Source organism: Pituophis catenifer, unplaced genomic scaffold (genome assembly GCF_029215685.1).
Source record: "Pituophis catenifer annectens isolate HBS135680 unplaced genomic scaffold, rPitCat1.0.hap2 SCAF_1, whole genome shotgun sequence".
NCBI classification, from domain to species: domain Eukaryota; kingdom Metazoa; phylum Chordata; class Lepidosauria; order Squamata; family Colubridae; genus Pituophis; species Pituophis catenifer.
This window is the reverse complement of record NW_027256881.1, coordinates 233,512,718-233,538,108: the sequence shown is the minus strand read 5'-3', so window position 1 is coordinate 233,538,108 and position 25,391 is coordinate 233,512,718. Positions and strand designations below refer to the sequence as shown.

General features: G+C 43.3%; 1 protein-coding gene across 2 annotated transcripts in view; it reads left to right on the top strand.

The window, feature by feature from the left end:
* Positions 1-25,391, top strand: part of OBSL1 (obscurin like cytoskeletal adaptor 1) — a 78,733-nt gene that overhangs the window by 48,758 nt on the left and 4,584 nt on the right. For both annotated transcript variants that reach the window (XM_070956789.1, XM_070956781.1), the window contains 10 exons: positions 692-967; positions 3,997-4,272; positions 7,925-8,200; positions 12,885-13,151; positions 14,625-14,894; positions 15,444-15,710; positions 17,046-17,312; positions 17,968-18,080; positions 18,744-18,897; positions 20,865-21,026. In XM_070956789.1, the coding sequence (XP_070812890.1) occupies positions 692-967; positions 3,997-4,272; positions 7,925-8,200; positions 12,885-13,151; positions 14,625-14,894; positions 15,444-15,710; positions 17,046-17,312; positions 17,968-18,080; positions 18,744-18,897; positions 20,865-21,026 (2,328 nt within the window). The remainder of the gene's footprint in view (positions 1-691; positions 968-3,996; positions 4,273-7,924; positions 8,201-12,884; positions 13,152-14,624; positions 14,895-15,443; positions 15,711-17,045; positions 17,313-17,967; positions 18,081-18,743; positions 18,898-20,864; positions 21,027-25,391) is intronic.

Here is a 25,391-nt window from a genome sequence, read left to right as displayed (position 1 = left end):
CCACTAATAAAACACAGTGTTATCATTCAATGCAGAGCTTATGATGGGCTTTGTTTCTGCTGATATTTGTAGTAATTACTAGACTATCGGGGTTGTTTATAAAAGAAAGTCAAAATTTACCATCAAAAAATGCTGGGTATTACTCAAGAACAGTAGCTACACATCACCTTCCTTATTTAATATAAAGTCTTCCATTTTTATTTGTTGTGGGGAAAAGTTACACAGTTTATATAGGACATGGCTGTGGATGTTGGCTTGCCACGAGGGCAATATGGATGAAGGCTATTGCTGAGCACATTGTAAGCCGCTCTGAGTCTCTGGAGAAGGGCGGCATATAAATTGCCTCCAGCATTAAAGATGGTTGTGACCTCTGCACAACAATTCCCCTTTGCTCTGAAGTGGTACCTAGGGGCATGTCTTCCTGCCGTGCAGCTTTTTTTGAGGGTGTGTGTGGGAGGCTGTCCATTTAAAAGACTCTAATGCTAAATCTTGAGTTTAGCATTCCTGGGTGGGGAAGTAAGGCAAGCAAGCTACATATTTTTTACAGCCTGAAATAAATGACTTTCAAGATCAGGTCCATTTGTCTGGGCAGCTACAGGACACTGACATTTTGCTTGTGCCATTCAGCTGGCTGCCAAAAGTTGTCTGGGCCCTGTTTTATGACAGTGTTTTCTTTTTCTTGGTTTCCAAGAGCCTCCCATCTCCATCGTGGGAAATGCAGGGATGCCAGAGCATCGCTCCTTGCCAACTGGAGAAGATTTAATCTTGGCTTGCGAGACGTCTTCACCTACGGCTGCTGTGCGATGGCTCCGGAATGGCAAGGAGCTAGGAGCGGCCAAGCGTATTCGCATAGAGGCCACTGGAAAGCACCAGCAACTCACCATCCGTAGTGTCACCCAAGAGGATTCAGGCTCTTATGTGTGTGATGTAGGCACAGACCAGAGGGTGACTGCCGTAGAAGTAGCAGGTGAGAGTGGTTCAAGGGGGGGAAAAAATGAAACACCAGGGAAAGGGTTGAAAGCACAGGAAGGCACAACAATGTAGTGTATGGGGGAACTGGTGTAGAGTAATGGCTGAATCTGAGATATTGAGCAAGAAGTTATTGGTTCAGTATTGAATAGTATTCAATATTCTCCTCATTTCAGAATTTATAACATAGAAAAGCCATGTTACACTGCTGTTCCGCGAACTGCACTGGCTGCCAGTTTGCTTCCGGATGCAATTCAATGTGTTGATTGTTATTTATAAAGCCCTGCCTGGCATGGTTCCAGGTTTATTTTATTTTTATTTTTTATTTTGAATTTGTATACCGCCCTTCTCCCTGAGGACTCAGGGCGGTGAACAGCCAAGTAAAAACATCAAGTACAAATATTAAAATACAGTTAAAATATACATATATAAATTTGGCCCCATTAATTAAAAACAATAAACAAAACACTTAAAAACACTTAAAAAATTAGGCCAGCCCGGCTTGCTGAAAAAGGAAGGTTTTAAGGGCACGGCGGAAGGCACCGAGGTCTTGGATTCTCCTTATCTCTGGAGGCAATTGATTCCAGAGGGTAGGTGCCCCCACAGAGAAGGCCCTCCCCCTGGGGGTCACCAGCCTGCACTGTTTGGCTGATGGCACCCCGAGGAGGCCCTCTCTGTGGGAGCGCACGGGTCGATGGGAGATTGTCGGTGGCAGCAGGCGGTCTCGAAGATAGCTAGGCCCTATGCCATGGAGCGCTTTAAAGGTGATAACCAACACCTTGAAGCGCACCCGGAAGACCACCGGGAGCCAGTGCAGCTCGCGCAGGAGCGGTGTTACATGGGAGCGCCAGGCTGCTCCCGTCACTACCCGCGCTGCTGCATTCTGGACCAGTTGGAGCCTCCGGTTACTTGAGAAACAGTCTTAGCCAAATGGGAAAGGACCAGAGGTGGTATTCAGCAGGTTCTGACCAGTTCTGGAGAACCGGTAGCGGAAATTTTGAGTAGTTCGGAGAACCAGTAGTAAAAATTCTGACTGCCCCCCCCCCCGTCTATTCTCTGCCTCCCAAATCCCAGCTGATTGGGAGGAAATGGGGATTTTGCAGTAACCTTCCCCTGGAGTGGGGAGGGAATGGAGATTTTACAGTATCCTTCCCCTGCCACGCCCATCAAGCCACACCCACAGAACTGTAGTAAAAAATTTTGAAACCCACCACAGGTTCTGCCCCATCATCCTGACCTTCCATAAGGGCCTGAAGACCTGGCTATGTCAGTTGGCCTAATAGGGGAAACATCACGCTGGATGTGGTTGATGGACCAACAGAAGAGCCCACATCCCTCCCACACCTTCTGCTCCCTCCCATCCCACCTTTGCAGTTATGATGATGCTGAAAAGTGACTAACAACTGGTCCTCACCATCACAGCGTCTCCACGGTCCCAGGATCAACATTTGAGTGCTTAGCCACCAGCATCTATTTGTGATGATTGTAGTGTCCCAGGGTCATGTGATCCCCATTTGCAACCTTCCCGGGGTGCTTCTAACAAACAAAGTCAATAGGAGAAGCTGAATTCAACCATGGCAAAAAAAATAAAATAAATCATAAAATCAGACACAATTCACTTAAGGGCTGCATCTCCTGCAGATGGAATATTTGTTCCCCCATTGTGGTTGTAAATCAAGGATTACCTGTATGTAACCATACTGTATGTCCTCTAAACTATGGTTCAAATATAACTTGGTAATTTTTCTTTATGTCCTCATGATACTGTCTTTGCCTCTTCTCTATATCCCATAGCTAAGATGTCTAACACCATTTTTAGTTGATCTGATTTAGTTTTCCATCATCTCCTGTCAAGAGACTTGCTATATGTCGACTCCGTAAATCACTTAGAGAGGTCTGTAAAGCACTACGAAACAGTATATAAGTCTAACTGCTTTTGCTGTCAGCATGATTTCAGTTGCTCCAGCAGCAGTGGCCTTGGTGAAGCTGCCAGAAGAGGGCTTGGGACCACTCCTCCGCAGTAGTATACTTAAGTAGGATTAACATTTGATTGATTATGTCATCACACACACATAATCATTTGGGGGGGCCCTTACCTGCCCCCCATCGCAGACAGCCATGTTCTGATGAAAGAATGGTTCTGCCTCAGAATCTGCTGAAATCCCTTTGTTCAGAATGTTTCTGAATTCCTTTGGAGATCGGGTCTTGGAGGAGGATTTCCCATCTTCACACCCAGAAAAAAATGAACAATTGGATTAGGGCACACAACAAATGAAGGGAACAAGCTGGTCCTTTGCCTGCACTCAGTTGACTGTAACTTGGTCAGATTCTTAGGTTACTAAGACTTATGTGCTTTTGGCCTGTAATTCATCTTCTGACTGAAAGCAAGATATATACAGTACAGACTTTGAAAGAAATTGTGGGGGAAGCACCAAGACAGATGTTATGAGGAGAAGCAGAAAATAACTCATCAGTTCTTGCCAAAATATGAAGTGGCGGCAGAGACAAGCAGCATCTTTTTGCATCTGGTCTCAGATCCTTAATTAAAAGCTGTTTGTTTCTGGAGATTATGCAGAGGAAAAAGAGTAGCAGTGGTGGCCTGCCACTGATAATGGAGATTTACTAAGTTTCCCCAGAGTAATATGAAGAAATATTAAGAAGAGACTGAAAATCCTTGTATTCCGCATTTCCAGTCTTCCTCCTCCTACATAGTATAAAAATAAATAATATTACTTATTTTTAGCATATGGCAATAATTAACAGAAGGAACTGCCATTGATGCTGATGCCATCTGAATATGTTGAATTAATATTAAGATGATTTCAATTCTCTTCCAGAATGGTAAAATAAATGTCCAAAAAGAAAAGATGTAGCTGTAATTCATATAATCCTTTTTTTACAGTTTCAGAAAGTGTTTATAAGATATTGTACTTCAATGGTAGCCCAATTTTTTTAAAAAAACAATTCTTTTAGGACAGGGAACATATCCAGTTTTGTTTAACAGGGAACTCTTTTTTTTTCTCTTAGCACCCCCTGTGTGCATCGTGAATAAGGATGATGCCCGGGAGCCTATTGAAGTCCAGGAAGGAGAGAATGTGACATTGGTTGCCCAACTGTCTCAAGAGAAGACTTGTGTCCAGTGGCTCAAGAATAGGCAGCCACTGTGTCCTGGGCCACGGATGATTATGAGCAGTGAGGGGCTGGTCCACAGCCTAACCATCCAACAATCTGAGCCATGTGATTGTGGCACATTTAGCTGCAATACTGGAGATGATGAAGTGCATTACACAATAAATGTACAAGGTAAGAATATCCATCTTAATTTCAAGACAGATGCTCTAGTGTCAGGGCTTTTTCTATCCTTCTTCCATCCTTGGAAGACTAAGGTATGACAGCCTTGTTCTAGGTCAGAGTTCTTCAAACTTAGCAGCTTTAAGACTTGTGGACTTCAACTCCCAGAATTCTCCAGCCAACTATGCTTAAAGTTTGAAGACCTCTGTTCTAGGTCATGTATGTTACAAGGGGTTGTGGAGTTCATAGGATGGAATGACAGGCTTTAGAAAAGGGGAAGAATACATGAGGTAATGTGATGGGAGGAGCATGATTCTGAGTGTGCGATGAAGTATAGGATGGCCCTTGTGGGTGGAGAGGGAGGAAAATGCTGGGCTAAAATAGACTTGGTAAAGGTAAAGGTTCCCCTTGCACATATATGTTAGTCGTTCCCGACTCTAAGGGGTGGTGCTTATCTCCATTTCAAAGCCGAAGAGCCAGTGCTATCCGAAGACGTCTCCGTGGTCATGTGGCCGGCATGACTAAATGCCAAAGGCGCATGGAACGCTGTTACCTTCCCACCAAAGGTGGTCCCTATTTTTCTATTTGCATTTTTTACTTGCTTTTGAACTGCTAGGTTGGCAGAAGCTGGGACAAGTAACGGGAGCTCACCCCATTATGCGGCACTAGGGATTCGAACCCCTGAACTGCTGACCTTTCAATCGACAAGCTCAGTATTTTAGCCACTGAGCTACCCTACTAAAATAGACTTGACCATTCCTTAAATATTGTCATTTCTGAAATTCACATGTATGAGGTTCTTTGCCTGTCTGGAACATGGAGGCTTTTTCTTGAAGGTTCATTCTTCTCTACCAATTAGATATGTTCATAGACTGAGCTCCTGCTACTATCCTCAAGTTTGTAGTACCAATTGGTTTGGCATCCCTGGGATATTTCCCTTTCCCTTTAAATGTGTTTCTATTCTTACTAAATTTACTTATGTTTACTTTGTCTGGTGCTCATCTGCTTACGGTATCTTGTTTCACTGAAGCCTGTTATACTGATGATTTATGGAGATGAGAGATTCTTGGGTATCCTTAGCCTGCTAGCCCCAAAGCCCTCCTTCTATAATTGCCAACATTGTCAAGCTTACTTTCTCCCATTGATATGAACTCTGCCTATTGTGCCAGGAGAGGAACATGTTGTAGATGCCTGCTAATGTTTCCAGAGCTTTATATGATAGATTTGTAAAAGCTACTCTCCTCACAGAAGATCAGCTCTTCAGGAGCAGGTATTGAAGGCTCCTGATTCAGGACCAGCTGATGCATTTACCTCGAAGACACTGTGTCCATCCCTCAGGCTAATTATATCTTAGGCAACAGCCAACATGCCCAAGGCAGCCTCAGAAAAAAATCATTCACAATGGACTTGGAGCATGAAATTCTTGTCTCTGATGCTGGGGAAGTCTCTGGACTTCTGCAGTTGTTTAAGAGATCTATTCCATACAGAATCTGCATGATTATTGTTCCTCCGTCTTTCCTGATTTTGGCTTAGTTTAGCAGTTCTTCTTTCTCCATCCTAACAGCCATGGCTTCCCATTTTTTTTCCAATGTCATTTTTGTCCAATTCCATGTCATGGTGACAAATTTTCACTTGCAGGGTATTGCCTGTCCACACGTGGACAATTGACTCATTGTTGGAGCATCCTACCATGATTCCCTGAAAATAAGACCCTGTCTTATATTTTTTTGAACCCTAAAATAAGTGCTTGGCCTTATTGCCATATGCTCAAAAGCCCAATTGGGCTTATTATCAGGGGATGTCTTATTTTGGGGGAAACAGGGTATTTGAAATGGGCAATATATTCCTGATTAGCTACAGACTTCAGAGCAACATCATTTAATCTCTTCCTAGGTAATACACTTCATTGGATATGAGGAAGGACAGAACTTTTCTCTCATTGATAAGCAGACATTTCTGTCAGTGTCTCATAGATGCTGTCACACATGCTAGATGCCTACTTGGACAATCCTTCAATTGCTTGGACATATAGCAACAGCAGCTACTTTTGTCACCTTATTCACCCTCTTGCATCCATTATAACTGTGATACTTGCACTCTATCCTGGAAGGGCAGACATGCAGAGAATATAGCTGTATTGTCTTATCAAATTATTCGGTATAAAACACTTGTGATCCTCACTAGCTTTCCATGTAGTGGATTAACTTTAATATAGTTACGGATATACCTTATGGCTAGCTAACTTCTTTTTTCTGGTTTAGATCCATTTGTTATATAAATATTTCATGAAATACTTGCTTTAGTTTTACTTGCTTATATTTCTGCTCGTACCAATATGGAACATGTCATTGTTCCTGTTTGTGCTAATGCAGAAGCCATTTGAACTGATGGCTACTTTTGCCATTTGTGGTGAAACCCAGCATTTTTAGTACTTAGTAAAAAGTAAGACCCTGTCTTATATTTTTTTGAACCTTGAAATAAGTGCCTGGCCTTATTTTTGGGGAGGTCTTATTATTTTGCGGCACATGGGGCTCCTCTTGCCATCTTACCTGATTTCCAGCTCTGCACTTAAATATTTTCGGGGAGGGCTTATTTTCAGGGGGAGGCTTATTTTAGCGCATGCGCTCAAAAGCCTGATTGGGCTTATTATCAGGAGATGTCTTATTTTGGGGGAAACAGGGTAGCTGTAATTTCAGGCAGATAAAGTAGCTGTGCATCCTACGTACAATATGCATGGAAGCAGAGAACAAACTTAGATTTGCATTTTGATATTTCTTTCCTGCTGAAGTCCTCCTGCTTGAATCAAAATACCTTGCTAGTTCCACCTTCACACCGGCTGATTGCTTTCTGGGGAAACCAACACTCTTTTGTGTGCTTTCAGGGGCTCAGAAAAGTTTAAATTTACTCACTCAGAAACTTTCCAGATGAATTACGACTGTCATAGGGCTCAGTTATGGTTTAGTTAAGCAACAGTGCCTTCTTGCTGAGGTTACTCTAGGAGAGCAACAGCAGCCACTGAAGCTTTTCTTAATCACATTTCCTTGCCCACCCTTGGGAACAACTGTCTGTCTTTATCCAACCTAGTCTGCTTGATCTTCCGTCCTGGAGATACGGGAGGGCTTTTCTGCTACCTTCTCTAGATAATAAAGCTGCTATTATGTCTGGCCCATGTGTTAGTCACGGAGACCATGATAAAGAGCTAATTCTTTATCATTCTGAACTGTGGTTTCTTTAGGGGTCATATGTGAATTTATGTTACCCATTCCCATTTAGTGCTGATGGCATGTATGATGCCTATCTGTTTTGAGGATTGCTTTGTTGATCTCAGAAACAAGAGATTAGCAGGAGTCACTTCTATGAGTACGTGTGGTATGCTGAGTGGGGTGAACACCCCCCACCAGAATCTTTAACTTCTGAAATATTCCCATGAACCATGAATAAGTAATCTCCAACTACAAGGTAGAGTTTTGATAATGCTCAAATGACATCTGTTAATAGAGAGAGGGGAAAGGGATAGGGAGGGAGGGAGAGAGAGGGAGAGTGGGGAGGAGAGAGAGCAAGTAGCAGCTTCAGTGTTCACAATGGTGTGTGTGGATCAGAGGCCTAGCTTTCTAGTGTTCTTTGCTTTCTTCAAGTCTCTCTGCTCCTTTTCTCTTAATTCTAGAGGCCCCCGTGCTGTTTGTGTCAAAATCACAGCATCCAGAGAAGGTGCTGGTCCTGGAGGGGAGCAGTGCAGTGCTGTCAGCCATTGTCTCCAAGGAGTCATCTGTGGTCAGCTGGGAAGGACCCCGAGGGAACCTTGTGGCAGGGGAGCACTGCCAGCTACGCAGAGAAGGACGGGTCCACAGCCTCTTGCTGAGTAATGTAGGCAAAGCAGATGCCGGAGATTACATCTGCCATTCTTCTCATGATCAGCTGCATTTTGAGCTTAGTGTGAAAGGTAAGGGATTTGTGCAGAGGCTGTTCACTGTCCTGACAGTTCAAGAGGCAATCAGACATGGGCCCACAGCAATGGCCTTGGGTAGTGTGCCATATTTGGTCTTTGGTAGTGTACCAAAGGCTGTGCTCCACAAAGCAGGAGATGGGATTCATACTCAATTTAATTTTTCTTCTTGGTTGTCAGTTTGGGAGACTTTCAGAGGCCATGGCCAATGATTTAGGAACCACATGTGACTCTAGAGTAAGGTGACCAGACGTCCCGCTTTTGGCGGGACAGTCCCGCTTTTGAGCAATTTGTCCTGCGTCCCGCGGCGGTTTAAAAAAGTCCCGATTTTTCATTCTGCCTCCTGGTTCCCGGCTGCTTCCTGAATCCCCGCTGATGGCTGGAGGGAAAAAACCTGTTTAAACTCTTGCCGCGGGGCTTCAAAGGGCCGCCCTATGTTAATTAGCTCGGCTTCCCCCTCTCAGCTGATTTGCACAGGGCTCTGCTCTTGCTAAATTGCTCAGTTTTTTTTCCTCTTTGTGCAAACCAAGCTCAAAACGAAAGTGAAAGTAAAACAGGCTGTTGGCTTTGCGGTTTGCTTGCAACGTTGGAAAATTAGGCAGCAGATTTATTTTCCTTTTCCTCACCAAAAAAGGTAAGTTCAAACAATGGAAAATTATTTAGGGCAAAAGAGGAGAGTTCAAGATTTTAAAACACAAAAGAAAAAAAAGCTCTTTTTAACTAGGGAATTGTAATAATTGAGATATTATTAATTGTATACTATGTTGAAAGCAGAAATGGTTAAGTTGTGGTTTGGAGGAATATATGGGGGAAATTATTTGGTTTATTATTATTGGTAAGTATAATTAATTGATTTGTAAGAAATTGGATTGCATGGAAATAATTGGAATATTCATGTTCATATTGATTAATATACAAAAAAGATAGTTAGATAACTAATTGATTTATATTAAAATGTTGAATTTGTATTAAACAACTGTATTACATAATTACATAATTAACCAATGTGAGGATGGATATAAAAATAGATGACAATGGGAAGGGGTATAAAATAGAATAGAAGGGAAAAATTGAATTTGATTAAGATTAGAGATGAGGATGAAGGGTAATATTGTTTTTTTAAAAAAATAGATGAGGAATAAATATGGAAAAAGGAAATATAGAAATTGTAAATTTAATTGAAATGACTAAACACTGTTTAAATTTGTGAACCAGCCAAATATTCTGTTCAAAGAAAATACATTGTATGTTTGTATGTGTGTTTCTAATTATTGCTATTTATTCATATTTGTTCTCTTTTATTCTTTAAAGTTTAACAATTCATTCTTTATCTTAATATCTTTATATTTGTTTGGGGTTGGCTTTCTTCCCTTTCATCTTTTTTATTGTACAGCAATCTTTCTCCTCAAACCTACCACCTCTCTTTTCTTTCCTTCTTACTTTCTCTTCCCCCCCTCTTCTTCTCCTCCCTACTTCCTCTTCCTTTCTCCTTCTCCTCCTCTCTTCCTCCCTCTCTTAACCGTCACTCCTACTCTAATTTCCCTTCCCTTCCTTCATCCCTCTCAATTACTGTATCCTTTTATGCATATGGACTACTCAGAGGGCTGAAAAAGTTATTTTTGACTGGTCCTCGCACTTTTGACCAGTCCTCGAACTTACGACTGTCCTCACATTTTACATTTTTGCCCTATCTTGTCATCATGGTGAAGAGAAGCAGTTGTGAAATGAGTGACGTGGTTGTTAAGAATGCTGCACGGGCATAAATGTGAGGATGGTCATAAGTGTGAGGACCAGTCAAAAGTGCGAGGACCTGTCAGAAATGACTTTTTTCAGCCCTCTGGTTAGTCCTTTTGTGCATATGGACTACTCAGAGGGCTGAAAAGGTTATTTTTGACTGGTCCTCGCACTTTTGACCAGTCCTCGAACTTACGACTGTCCTCACATTTTACATTTTTGCCCTATCTTGTCATCATGGTGAAGAGAAGCAGTTGTGAAATGAGTGACATGGTTGTTAAGAATGCTGCACGGGCATAAATGTGAGGATGGTCATAAGTGTGAGGACCAGTCAAAAGTGTGAGGACCTGTCAGAAATGACTTTTTTCAGCCCTCTGGTTAGTCCTTTTGTGCATATGGACTACTCAGAGGGCTGAAAAAGTTATTTTTGACTGGTCCTCGCACTTTTGACCAGTCCTCGAACTTACGACTGTCCTCACATTTTACATTTTTGCCCTATCTTGTCATCATGGTGAAGAGAAGCAGTTGTGAAATGAGTGACATGGTTGTTAAGAATGCTGCACGGGTATAAATGTGAGGATGGTCATAAGTGTGAGGACCAGTCAAAAGTGTGAGGACCTGTCAGAAATGACTTTTTTCAGCCCTCTGGTTAGTCCTTTTGTGCATATGGACTACTCAGAGGGCTGAAAAAGTTATTTTTGACTGGTCCTCGCACTTTTGACCAGTCCTCGAACTTACGACTGTCCTCACATTTTACATTTTTGCCCTATCTTGTCATCATGGTGAAGAGAAGCAGTTGTGAAATGAGTGACATGGTTGTTAAGAATGCTGCATGGGCATAAATGTGAGGATGGTCATAAGTGTGAGGACCAGTCAAAAGTGTGAGGACCTGTCAGAAATGACTTTCCAGCCCTCTGAGTAGTCCCTATACACATAGCCATGGCCACCCGGTCACATGACCAGCTAGCCACGCCCACCCAGTCACATGGCCTCCAAGCCACGCCCACACAATAAGCCACGCCCACAATGGTGTCCCTCTTACCAATGTTAAAATCTGTTCACCTTACCCTATACACATAGCCATGGCCACCCGGTCACATGACCAGCTAGCCACGCCCACCCGGTCACATGACCAGCTAGCCACGCCCACAAAATAAGCCACGCCCACAATGTCCCTCTTTACCAATGTTAAAATCTGGTCACCTTACTCTAGAGCAGGGGTGTCAAATTGGTGGCCCACGAGCCGGATGCGTTATATGCAGGCCATGCCCACCCCAGCTCCACGAAGGGGAAAAACATCGCAATATGTCACGTGTTGGCAACGTGACACCACGAGTTTGACACCCGTGATCTAGAGCATCAAGTCGGCATCTTTGTCTTATGGAATACCTTAATAAATAAAATACAGTCTGTTCAAGATGGATGACCACAGTAAAAAAAGGAATGAGTTTTTCTGTTATATTAAAACAAGGGTTTTGATAGGCGGGGAACATTTGGTTACATTCAGGCATGGGATGAGCTATACTGGTGAAAATTTTCCCGGCAATACAATCACAAAAGGAGCCTATCAAACTAAGGATCCTGTTATGTCCATGCTGGACCTTCTGTCTATTTAGCTTGATTGACTATGGAGACCGTAGATCTTCTACCAGGCTGACTGGTTTTGTTTGCAAGAGGGGGGCTTACAATCATGCACCAAACAAACTTTGTCTGCAGCATAGAAGCTTAAAGGCTAATTTCTCAACCTCTGATGTGTTGCTCAAGCAGTTGGGAAGAGGGGACGGTTTCCTATTATTTCCTCAGTAGTTCTTTCCATAAAAATGTGTGACTGTTTTTTTTTTTAATAGCCTGTTATTTGCAGTAAGGGAACTATTGGTGGTTATTAGCCATGAGAGCTAAATAGACCATTTGTGTGTAGAGGCAATATATTCCTGATTGGCATATGCTTGTGGTCAAGCAGTGGGACAGCTGTTATATTCTATGAGAGACTTTAGATCAGAGGTGGGTTTCAGCAGGTTCTGACCAGTTCTGGAGAACTGGTAGCAGAAATTTTGAGTAGTTCGGAGAACTGGTAGTAAAAATTCTGACTGGCCCTGCCCCCATCTATTCTCTGCCTCCCAAGTCCCAGCTGATCGGGAGGAAATGGAGATTTTTCAGTATCCTTCCCCTGGAGTCGGGACAGAATGGAGATTTTACAGTATCCTTCCCCTGCCACGCCCACCAAGCCATGCCCATCAAGACATGCCACGCCCACCAAGTCACACCCACAGAACCGGTAGTAAAAAAATTTGAAACCCACCACTGCTTTAGATGTGTCTGTCTGGTCACTGCTCTGTTGAAAATATAATACAGGGCAAAACAAACCCCTGTCTGATTCAGTAAGATAGTTTCAGTTCTCTGGTACACAATAATGTTCTCTTCTAGGTGCACATATCTTGACCAATAATTCTGGATTTTCATCTATGTTTGATGCAGTTAACCTTTCCAGTGACTTCAACTTAGTAGTCAAATATATACTTTGAGTCTCAAAGTCTCAGGTGTATTTGTTGTCATCTTCAGTTAAAAACATCCCAGGTTGCCAAAGCAGGAAAATACTCTTTCCTGAAACTTCATTGTGTGAGGCAAAATAAATAGGTCTAAGCCTGAGAAGAATATAGCCATGGCCCTTGGAGTAATTGACCTTGCGAAGAGGCAGCAGGGACTGTCCTCCTTTTTGTGGATCCCTTTCCTAGCCATGTTTGAGCCAGAGTGAACTGTAGTCATGGGGTCTAGAAGTTTAGAAAAAGAACGAACTAGGAATGTGAAAATCTGCAAAAGTGGTGAGTTGTGGAATATTTGGGATGCACTGAAAATTTCCAGGCTACTCTAAACCCCCAAAAATTTGATTGGGTCCTGCCAGTTGCCAAGATCTGATCCTCCTAACCAAACTATTATTTACCCAACTCAGAATTGCTGGTGAAGTTTGTTCGGGGTCTCTCAGATGTGACAGCGCTGCAAGGCGATACAGTGTTGTTCTGGTGTGAATTGTGCAAAACCAAGGGTGATGTAACATGGCTGAAAGACGGGCAGGAGCTGGAACCCAATGAACACGTGGAGATCAGAGCAGAGGGTCGAGAGCGTTCCTTGACACTCAGCAATGTGAGGACTGAAGATGCCGGCGAATATTCATGTGAAAGCAAAGATGACCGTACTTTGGCTATTCTCACAGTCCAAAGTAAGTTCTTTTTGGAGAAGTTGGAAAGCAGATGCCTTGCATGGAAGAGGTCTAGTTTCAACTTCTAGTATCTTTAGGTACAACGTCACGTTAATATAAAGCACCCTTTGGCCCCGCTGATTAAAAAAAGGCAGAAGTTGTATGAACACATCCAGATCACATCAAATGGAGGAAGAACACAGTCTTCCTTAATTAGGAAATTGTTCAAGTAATTCTTGTTTCTTGTGTCATAATAACACGTACATGCTTCCCAGACTGCAGTGTAATTCTATTATCCTCTGTGCATTGCTATGCAGTTGGTCCTTGACTTATGACCATAATTAGCCCAACGTTTTTGTTGCTATGTGAGACATTTGTTAAGTGAGTTTTACCTCATTTTATGGCCTTTCTTGCCAGAGTTGTTAAGTGAATCACTGCAGGTGTTAGGTTAGTCACACGGTTAAGTGAATCTGGCTTCCCCCTTGAGTTTGCTTGACAGAAGTTCACAAAAGTTGATCACATGACCCCGGGAACTGCAACAATCATAAATATGAGTCAATTACCAATTTGATCACATGACCATAGGGATGCTACAATGATCATAAGTATGAAAAGTGGTCTTAAGCCCCCCCCAGAGCCCGTTTTCAGCCTCCATGGCCTCCTGCAGCACTCTGCTGGCCAAAAATGGGCTGCATGGGGGCCTCTGCACAGCTCTCCCAGGCCTGGTTTGGTCAGTGAAGTGCTGCAGGAGGCCGTTCAGGCTGAAAATGGGCCTACGCCCTGTTTTGGCCAGCAGGAGGCATCCATCCTGTCTCCCACCCCCCCACCTGGCCCTTGGAGGAGAACGACAATGCTGATCTGGGCCTTGGAGAAATCCACTTTGACACCCCTGATATAGAAGGTGTGAAGGGTAATGAAGCTAAGCTTCAGTACAAAGAGGCAAACCTGGATGTCCCAAGACAGGGATGGCTAACCTTTTTGCCGTCGCGTGCCAAAAGCGGGCGGAGTGGGGGGGATTGCGCACACATGTGCCCACAATCATAATTCAATGAGCCCCGTCCCCCCCCACGCATGCACATGTGAACCCCCCCCCGCTCTCCCCCCGCTTTTGGCACATGATGGCACAGTGGGCCCGGTAGGCCCATTTTTTGCCCTCCCCAGGCTCCAGAGGTTTCTAGGAACCTGGGGAGGGCGAAAACGGCCTTCCCCACCCCCCTGGAGACCCTGCAGAGGCCCGGAAATAGCCCATTTCCCGACTTCCGGTGGGCCCGGAAGGCCTGAAAATCAGCTGGCCAGCGCACACATGCGTGCTGGACAGGTAGGGCAATGCTTGTGTGCCCTCAGATATGGCTCTGTGTGCCACAGGTTTGCCATCATGGTCCTAAGAGATGAATCACATGGTGATACCATGTTGGGTGGACTCTGGCAGTCTCCTATCGGATTGGTTATATGCTAGCAAACATCATGTAAACTGAGATGGCATCTTTTTCTCAGTCCCTAGGTTGGTGGAGATAATTTCTGAGCTGCACAATTTAACAGTGCTGGAAGGGGATGATGCCACCTTCAAAGTGGTGATATGCCCAGATGATGTCAGGCTGACCTGGCAGCTGAATGGACAAGATGTGGTGAACAGTGAGCGGTTGACCATAACCAAGAATGGGCTATGCCATACCCTCACCATACGACAATGCCGCTTGAGTGACACTGGCATAGTCACCGTCCGTGCGGAAGGTCTGTCGAGTTCAGGCAGACTCAGTGTGCAAGGTAAGAGAAACGGCAGCACCATGTACCATATGTTGCTTTTTGATAAATGCCGATACTTGGACAGAAGTACTGTGCATCAGTGATAGTAATTAGTAATTCTAATTAGTCAGAGTTTCAAGGGGGTTATCAGCTAATGTCACGGCTGTGTCCTTTCTTGTCTTCCCAATTCCATGCTAAGAAAATATAAATTCTTTACTCAAAATGATATCTCTGCTTACTTAGTTTGCATAATTTATGCTGCTGCTTTAGTCATGTAGGGAAGATAATAGAATCCCTTTGGGAAAATCTACTTTGACTTTCCTTTCGTCTTTGAAGATTTATCTAGGCACAGCATGTCGAATGTTCAAAACTTTTATCTCTAAAGCCCTGCAGGTTCTGAACTTGTATTTTTGAAAAATAAAAGCTGGGGTTCTGAGTCTTCTGAAATCTATGTTTATAAACATGGCAAATTGACCTGGGCCTGTAAAGAGGGAGGGATCATGGCCTGGGAATGCATTCGGGTTAGAGATGTATCAGCTACTATTCAACCTCTGAGCATTATTTTTGCAGAGGCTCAGGTGCTGTTTGTGAGGACGTTGCGTGATTTGGCGGCTGAGGAGGGGCAGGATGTCCGCTTGGAAGTGGAGCTGAGCGTGGAGAGTGCGGAGGTGCAGTGGATGAAGCAAGGCATCTTACTGCAGCAGAACCCAAGATACTCCATGGAGGTACAAGGGCCAAAAAGGGCTCTTACCATCCATCACATTGAGCTTGCTGACCGAGGCACCTATCGCTGTGAGAGCCTGCATGATCGCACCCAAGCCAGACTGAGTGTGGAACGTAGGTCTCATTTCTATCCTGATTTTTTTTTTCTCTCACAGTTATATGTTGCAAATCCTTGAGAGAGGGTCATCTTAGGGTTTTTCCCCTCCTCCACTGACATCTCTGCTGAATGTGAGAATTCCTTTAACAATGATTATCTGAATATTATCAGTTGCTTAGGAAGCTCTGCTTGCTTACCGAATTTAACCCTTTCTGTAACCCTAAACATTCATGCATTCCATATTCAGTTCCTCTGATTCTTGTTTCGTTTTCATCCATTTTTTCCTTTCCTTCCCAGTACAGCTAGACTTTCCCTTCCCTTCCCTTCCCTGTTTATGCTGGAAAAAAAGGTAACTGTATCTGAATACTGTGTACTTACATATTTCTGGGTGTAAGAGTGATTTATGCATGAGTAAAATAACTTGGCCTATGCAGAGAAGAAAACAATTATTTTAATAAAGTGCATCATTTTACAGATACTTATTTTTAACTAGTAATTTTTAATTCAGTTACTGCAATCTCACTTTTGTCCTATCCTTGTCTTTTTGGAATCTGAACTTTAGCAGTCATATAGTGGCCAAGTGCAGTAGAAGGTACTGCATAAGACTGTTGCCTTTGTTTATCATTTATTTTTTTATACACTGCTCACTTGAGTTAAACATGATTCATGGTGACAGGTCCACATTGCTTGCTTGGCAATAGTATGGAAATGGGCTGCTGGGATTTTTTTTAAGAAAATATCCTAGTTTACCCCAGAGTCCTGGGATTTCCTTTTGGCCTCCCATTAAATATTAGCCAGGTCCAACCCTGCTTAGCTTTTGTGAGATTCATTAAGATTACCGTAGTGAGGAAAAATTATCCCAAATTCTAGTTCAGCTAGTTCATTCTGATAAATGTGCTGAATCCATTCAAAACCTTCCACTCTATTAGCAATAAATGTATGAGGAAGAAGTGAGTGTGGAGTCTACCCAAGTAGGTCAGAGAAACGTACAACTTTCTTGCTAATGGGAGTCACATGAAAAGTATCCTATGATTCTGTATCTGCAGAATTAGAGTCTTAATACTATATATACCAGTGGTGCTATTCATCTGGTTCTATCCGGTTCGAGTGAACCGGTAGCGGCAGCTGCGGGAGGCTCCGCCCACCCGCCTGGACGTCATCACATCCCATTTTTGATGCTCTGTGCATGTGCAGAGGTGGCATGTGCACTCCCATTTGTGAACCGGTAGTGAAGGTAAGTGAATATCACCCCTGATATATACCCTTCCTAGTAACTTGCTTTGATTTGTAAGGAGCAAATAAGTTCCTTCCATGACAAAACTGGATCTATCACAGACTTTCTTCCTCTCCAGCCCGGAAGGTGACAGTGAAGAAACCGCTATTGGATGTGGAGACATTGGAAAAGGAGACAGTGACATTTGAACTTGAGCTATCTCACCCCAATGTCTTGGGGGTCTGGACGCGTGACGGCATCCGTGTGAAGCCTAGTTCCACCTGCCAAATGAGTGCCACTGGTTGTGCGCACAGCCTGACTCTGCAAAGGCTCACGCTAGATGACACAGGGACTGTGGCCTTCACTGCTGACACTGTGCGGAGCTGTGCCCGTCTTACGGTCCGAGGTACTGGACCAGTGGAGGGAGGACTATGGAAAGACAAACTTGGTGCTGGAAATAAAGTAGGAAAAAGCACTGCCATCACGCCCAGATTGTAACATCCTGAAGTGCATCTAACTGGCCACTGCAGGAAACAGGATGCTAGATTAAATGCTCTTTGGGTTAGTCCTATTTTCTAACAGATGTAATGTCCAAAACTCAATGTACCTGCAGAGCAGAGCAGTTTTGATAGCAACAGCAGCATGAGAAAACTGGGCATGGAAAGTAGGATAGGTACTGTAGATAAATTGGTGTCTTTCAAACTGAGGATAAGGGATGCAAACTGGTGTGATTTGGCTAAGTACCACCTCTTGAAGACGTTTAACCTTTTTAGTCTCCAAAATAGCGCATCTTCTAGCTACTTGCAACTGTATTTAGAGCTGCGTTGGCACAGTGGTTAGAATACAGTATTGCAGGCTAATTTTGCCAAATGCCAGCAATTCGAGTCTCATCTGCTCAAGGTTGACTCAGCCTTCCATCCTTCCGAGTTGAGTAAAATGAGGACCTAGATTGTTGGGGCCAATTATGCTGACTCTGTAAACCGCTTAGAGAAAGCTGTAAAGCACTGTGAAGCGGTATAGAAGTCTAAGTGCTATTGCTGTTGCTATCTCTGTCCTTGCAGAGCCACCAATTACAATGCTGCGCTTGCCCCAGGACTTGGGAATTCCCGAGACAGGCTCAGCTACCTTTGAGTGTGAGCTGTCCCGACCCCTGGCTGAGGTGAAGTGGTACAAGGTGAGGATATTACCTCTTATCAATGTCCCCACTTCCTTGCTCTTCTCTATAACTGCAAGAACGGGCTGTCCTGAAAACTCCTCCTGATCTATTCAACGGAACATTCTTGGTTAATATGATCTCCATGTTCCCTCACTCCAGTGGTGGGTTCCTTCCGGTTCGGTCCGGTTCGGCTGAGCCGGTAGCGGTGACGATATGACGTCACCGAACCAGTTCTCCCCCTGCCCTCCCCCCCATCCCTCCACCCACGTTATTCTTACCTTTTATTTGGTCCCACCCCCAATCTATTGCTGCCTCCGGAGTCTCAGCTGATGACTAGAGGGAAAAAAACTGTTTAAACTCTTGCCGCGGGGCTTCAAAGGGCCGTCCTACAGCTGATCAGTGTTAAAAGCAAACAAATGAGTCGGGTCGTAAGTGCGAGGACTGGTCGTAAGTGCGAGGACCTTCCAGAAATGACTCTGACCAGCTAGCCACGCCCACCTAGTCACATGACCACACCCACAAAATAAGCCACGCCACAGAACCGGTAGTAAAAAAATTTAGAACCCACCCCTGCCTCACTCCCCTCTGTGTCCTCAGAACCACCTGAGAGCTGCCCTTTCTCCACCTTTCCTTTCTCAGATCTAAAACAGACCCTGTTCTCTATGTTTTTAATTCTCATAGGATGGCAAGGAGATCCAGGTGAGCCCCAACTGCCGCATTTATTCAGTGGGGCGTCGGCGTCTCCTGCAGCTCAACCATTGCAGCCTTGAAGATGCTGGCGAATATATGTGTGATGCCGGGGACTGCCGTGCTTCTGCCAAACTGAGAGTCTTTGGTATGGATGACTTGGGCTATGGATGAGAGCAGAAATGGAAGGGGTGGGGAGGCTTGGAATGGAGCTCCCCATACAAAGCATCCTCACTTGTCACATTCTGGATGAGGGCAAGGCCCCTTTTGCTTTTCCACTTCCCTGACTTTTGCCTCTGGTGGCCTGGAGCAGACTGGTGAACAGCCAATGCACAGTGCACTGTAGTGAGTCAGAATTTTCTTTAGACTTTCAAGGCTTATACAGAAAGCTAGATGGGAAATGAGAGCCAATGAATATTTAAGTGGGTTTTTAGAAGAGACACGTAATGCATGGTTACTAGCCCACTCACTAGGTAGCATTTCCATGTATATGTCTGAAATGGCAACTTCATGGCCAATAAAAAAGAACACGGTTTCCTGGAAACATCTGCCTGGCCATTCTTGGAAACAAGAATGAAATAAGGATTATTTCGGACATTTACTCTCAGAGCAATCTAACTGAATACTTGTTGCTGAACTTCAGTGTTGCTAGAGAGCTGTTTTTTTCTCTTATCCTGCTTGGGGCTTCTTAAAAGTAGCTGGTTGGCCATTAGGAAAAGCAGAATGGGGCAGTAGCAGAGGTGGATTTCAGCAGGTTCTGACCAGTTCTGGAGAACCGGTAGCGGAAATTTTGAGTTGTTCGGAGAACCGGTAGTAAAAATTCTGACTGGCCCCACCCCCATCTATTCTTTGCCTCCCAAGTCCCAGCTGATAAGGGAGGAAATGGGGATTTTGCAGGAAGCTTCCCCTGGATTGGGGAGGGAATTGAGATTTTACAATATCCTTCCCTTGCCATGCCCACCAAGCCATGCCACACCCACAGAACTGGTAGTAAAAATTTGTGAAACCCACCACTGGGCAGTAGGTGAACGTTTCTCTTGATCCAGCAGGAATGACAGAAGAACTATGTTAGACTATACTAGTCCAAAATCAGGAGGAGTTTGACAGCACTTTTTCCCATCAACATATTTTAATAAAAAGCATCATTTTTGTGTACTGCTGCTCACTTCATCAGGGCATGATGTCTCAGTGGTTAAAGTTATTGAGTTTATCAGCTGGAGAGCTGACCGCCCAAGTGACTCAAGCTCCGTGCAATGGGGTTAGGTCCCATTACTTGCCCCAGTTCCTGCCTACCTAGCAGTTTGAACGCATGCAAATGCAAGTAAGTTAATAGATACCACCTCTGTGGGAAGGTAGCAGCATTCCATGTACCTTTGGTATATAGTCATGTAAGTTTTTGGACAATGACAGCTCCCTTGACCAAGAAATGGAGATGAGCACAGTGCCCTAGAATTGGACACGACTGACAGGGAAACCTTTAGCTTGCTCACTTCATCAGATGCATGGTCTGATTGTTAAACTGATGGAGGATTTAAACTTTCTTGTAGGATTTTGATGACGTAAGAATGAAGAAAGCATGGGTATGCCAATGTAGGTTACATGAGACAGACTACAAGTACCTCATCAATTAGCAATTGTGATAGGTTAAAAACTCATTGTCCTTGATAAGACCTTCTGAGATAGACTGTAAACTTTTGATGAACGTGAATTTTTCAGCCTCTCACCCAATAACACTTGGAAATAGTGTACTGTAGTTTATCATAAAACAGCCATTTTGAACTCTATATTCTGGTGTCCTTGGTGGGTATAATGCTCTGCTATTACTTTCTCCTTGATCCAGCAGAATTCTTGCTATGTTCTTGTGATTAGATTACAGCTGTAGCTCTTACAATCTTAGATAATGATTGTGTCATTTCTCATCATGACTTGTGATATATTTTTCATAGTTGGCATCTATTTGTTCTAGTGGCAACTGGGGGAGTACCACAATCAAGAGTAGAGTTTTAATTGAATAGTTTCAGGGGATCCACATGCATCCAAATAATCACTTTTGTAAAAACTTTTCAATTCTAACTGTGTGGGCTTTTCTCGCCCCCCTCCCCCCCTCCCCCATAGAACGTCAGGTCCAGATTGTGCGAGAGCTGGAGGATGTCCGTGTGCAGGAGAATGAAAATGCTGTTTTCATATGTGAGGTGTCCCTAGGGGAGGTGAAAGGTGAATGGTATCATAATGGAGAGAGACTCAAAGTCACCAGCACTGTGAAAATACGGCATGAAGGTAAGTGTACCTTTTCATTCTTACCATGACAATAGATATTTTTATTTATTTATTTATATTTATTTTATTTTGTCGAGTACATATTAGATAATATATATAACTATAACCATGAATTGAATACATAAAATGAATACAATTAAAGGGAACATTAGGACAGGGACGGTAGGCACGCTGGTGCTCTTATGCACGCCCCTTACAGACCTCTTAGGAATGGGGTGAGGTCTACGGTAGACAGTTTTAGGTTAAAGTTTTGGGGGTTTTGGGATGAAACCACAGAGTCTGGTAGTGCATTCCAGACATTAACAACTCTGTTACTGAAGCCATATTTTCTGCAATAGAGTCTGGAGTGGTTCACTTTAATTTTGTATCTATTGTGTGCTCGTGTATTGTTGTAGTTGAAGCTGAAGTAGTCATTGACAGGTAGGACATTGTAGCAGATGATTTTATGAGCTATGCTTAGGTCATACCGAAGGCGGCGTAGTTCTAAATTTTCTAAACTGAGAATTTCAAGTCTGGTGGCATAAGGTATTTTGTTACGAGCAGAGGAGTGGAAGACTCTTCTTATGAAATATTTCTGGATGCGCTCAATTGTATTAATGTCCGATATGCAGTGCGGGTTCCAAACAGATGAGCTGTATTCAAGAATTGGTCTAGCAAATGTTTTGTATGCTCTAGTTAGAATACAAGGGGGAAAGTAGATAAGAAAAAAACCCCAGTTTTATATTGGACAGTAAATAACAAGCGAAATGAGGCAACAGTCCCATCAGAGACCTAAGCTTGCACCGAGTAGCATAAACTGGAGTTAAACTAGGTTTGGATTGTACTTGTGGCACGTTGACCCAAACATTCTTATCATTAGTAGGAAATACTGTATGTGGCATGGGTGCAACTAAGGCTGATAACATCTTCTCTGTTGTACCAGAATCTGTATGTAAAAACTGTAATAAAATCAACACTGTGCAGTGAAGGTTATGCGAGGCCCATGTAGTGAAGATCAAGGTAGTTGCAATTTGGAATATAAAAGAGATAAATTGTAAAGAACATGAATTGATGAAAGAGAGAAGGTTAACAATTAACACAGGAGTTTTGTGTTTTGATTTTAATTTAACATAACTTAAGTGCACCACGGGTGTTTCATGGCTGTTTCATAACTGCTACGAACTGCTAAGAATTTTGAGCTGTGGCCTATCCTTAAATAAAATAAATAAACGAATACTTCTCTTTCCAGTTTCCTGGAAAAATGGCATTTGCTTGGTGTGGCAGAGACTCTTGTAGACCGAAAGGTGTAGAACTGATCGGTGAATAATTGAAAACAATGTGCTGGTCTTCCAAGAAATATATATTTCCTTGCCAGAAACAACAGCTAAATGGCTGTGTGAGTCAGGTGTCTGGTCTGTTTCACATCTCTAATCAAAATACCCATGGAAAGCAGTATCCAATAATGACTGAATGGGGAGGTAGTGGACAGATCCTGGCGTGACTGTATCATTATCAGACTCATCACAGGTTGGACAGCAACTTTTGTATGGGGCAAAAATAGAAAATACTGCTATGACAGTGAATCAACTAAAGGGGATGCTTTCAACAGGCTGTGGTTGACACAGAAACAATGTGATGAGGATATGTCCAGGGGTGAACTCCAGCAGGTTCTGACAGGTTCTGGAGAACTGGTAGCAGAAATTTTGAGTAGTTCGGAGAACCAGCAAATACCACCTCTGGCTGGCCCCAGGAGTGGGGAGGGAATAGGGATTTTGCAGTATCCTTCCCCTGAAGTGGGGTGGGAATGAAGATTTTGCAGTATCCTTAACCAGGTGTAAAGAAGGAATGGGAATTTTGCAGTATCCTTCCCCTGGAGTGAAGAGGGAATGGGGATTTTGCAGTATCCTTCCCCTGGAGGGGGTGGGAATGGAGATTTTGCAGTATCCTTCCCCTGCCATGCCCACCAAGCAACACCACGCCCACCAAGCAACACCACGCCCACCAAGCCAAGCCCACAGAATCAGTGGTAAAAAAATTTGGATTTCACCACTGGATATGTCCCTTAAAAATGGTTAGCAAAGTGTACTCCTGCTATGATATGTAGCAGATGACAATTTGCCCATAGATTAAAAACAAATTGGGGAAAATGTCATCTGAGCAAATAACACATCCTCCTATTTCAGATTGAAACAATGGTAGAAATTATTCTTAAAAGTCTGAACAACCGAGTACTCTTAAGTACTACTGTCAGTTAAAAAAAAAAAAAAACAGCTTAGCTCCGAACCCTTATTATTACAAAAACAAGATTTCCAAATATCTGGGGCAATACCTGGAGAGAAAGCAAACTGCAGGACAGTGAATATTCCTGAGAAAATATTTGAATAGCTTTTCTTAAGCATTCATCGTTTGGAGAGTACTTTGGCTGCTTAAGGAATGAAGATAAAGAAATAAAAAAGATAGATCAAAGAGCCAACTTGAAATTAGTCTCACTGCATTAAATACAAAGTTATTATTTTCGGTCCTCAGGGTAAGCTCCGAAAAATTAATTCTGCACATTTTCACTGAATGTGAAAATTTCAAAATGAAGAAAAACAAGTTTTGGAGGAGGCCATGTTTGCACACTACTTAGAGCACAACAAATCAGGGTATGAATGAGCAACTTGCAACCACACGTAATTTTGCTTGCTGCTATGTCTGCAAGCTTGCTTGCTCCTTTTGCTTGGTTCCTGCCTCTTCAAGGCAGGTGATCAAATATATTACATCAATATACAGCTTATTCACATAACTTCAAACCTCATATGAATGGGGTGCAAACTTCCCTGCTTCCAGTTTTCTATTTAATTATTGGAAGAGGAATAAATGAAAGACATAGTTAAATAACAAGACATGGTTAAAACAAGTCAGGATGCATAGGACAGCCCGATTTTATGTGGTGGCTTCTTATAAAGCATAATTTCTCCCTGAGGATGGGTTCACATCTTATTCTAAAAAAAATAAATAAAAAATCTGCATTGTAATTGTTATATGCACAGCAGGCTTGTGATTAAAGAACCCACTGCAATTGCTCTGAAAATCATCATGTTGGCCACTTCTTAGCTTGTGATGCCTTCTGTAATGGTATTTGGGAATGATCTTGAGAGAAAGGAGGAAAAGTCACAGACTAGAGAGCAGGTAAGAAGCAGCCTAGCCTAGTGGTGGGTTGCTCCCAGTTCGCACCGGTTTGCAAGAACCGGAAATAAAAATTTGTAGTAGTTCGGAGAACCGGTAATAACATTGGCTGGCCACGCCCCCAAACCGGTCCCCGGTCTGGTCGCCACTTGCTTACCCTGCCCACCTCATCAGAGGCTTTTTTTTTTTTACATTTAAAAGCAATTTTTCTACAACCTCTTCGGCCGAAAAAATGCTTTTAAAAGTTAAAAAAAAAAGCCTCTGATGATCGCGTGGTTCAGCTGGGATCATCAGAGGGTTTTAAAAGCAATTTTTCTACAACCTCTTCGGCCGAAAAAATGCTTTTAAAAGTTAAAAAAAAAAGCCTCTGATGATCGCGTGGTTCAGCTGGGATCATCAGAGGGTTTTAAAAGCATTTTTTCGGCCGAAGAGGTTGTAGGAAAAAAAAATGCCTTTAAAAGCCTCTGGCGATCCCAGCTGAGTTACCTGATCATTAGAGGCTTCTAAAGCATTTTTTTCTGCAACCTCTTAAGGTTGTAGAAAAAATGCTTTTAAAAGTTAAAAAAAAAAATTGGCCATGCCCACCCAGTCACATTACCCCCCACCAAGCCACGCCCACAAAATAAGCCATGCCCACAGAACCGGTAGTAAGAAATTTTAGAACCCACCCCTGGCCTAGCCACAGAAGCAATGGGGACATGGCAACATCTCAGTAGAGACCCTCCCTGATTTCTTGGGTTGTACAGTAAATGATGCAGAAGGAAGTCCTGTTTCAAATTCACCAAGAGAGTGATAATCTAACACTGAAGAAAGGGGACAGAGATGGAGAGGATAGGAAAATGGTTACTGAATGGCAGAGAATCTCTACTTTCAAAAACACTTTTATTCCCCATTAGGCCTATCAATGATCATAATGGCTACCCCCCACCCCCCAATTCATGGGAAGAGCTATCCGAAGGAAGCCAAGCCTTGCTTTCTATCCAGGAAACTCTCTTTTCAGTCTCTGCTTGAAGTGTTGCCCTTGGACTGGCAATGAGTGTGGAAGCATCTGCCCTTCAGCCAAAAAACCCTACAAGGATGGTGAAAGATGTCTGCTCTTGTTTAGAGAATAACCTTGATTGCGGGTGGGGGTGGGAGTGAAAGCAGCATCTGCTAATCTTCAGCCTTGGCTTGGAACACGTCTCCCAATGTAAAACACTTCTCTTTTCTTTCTGATGA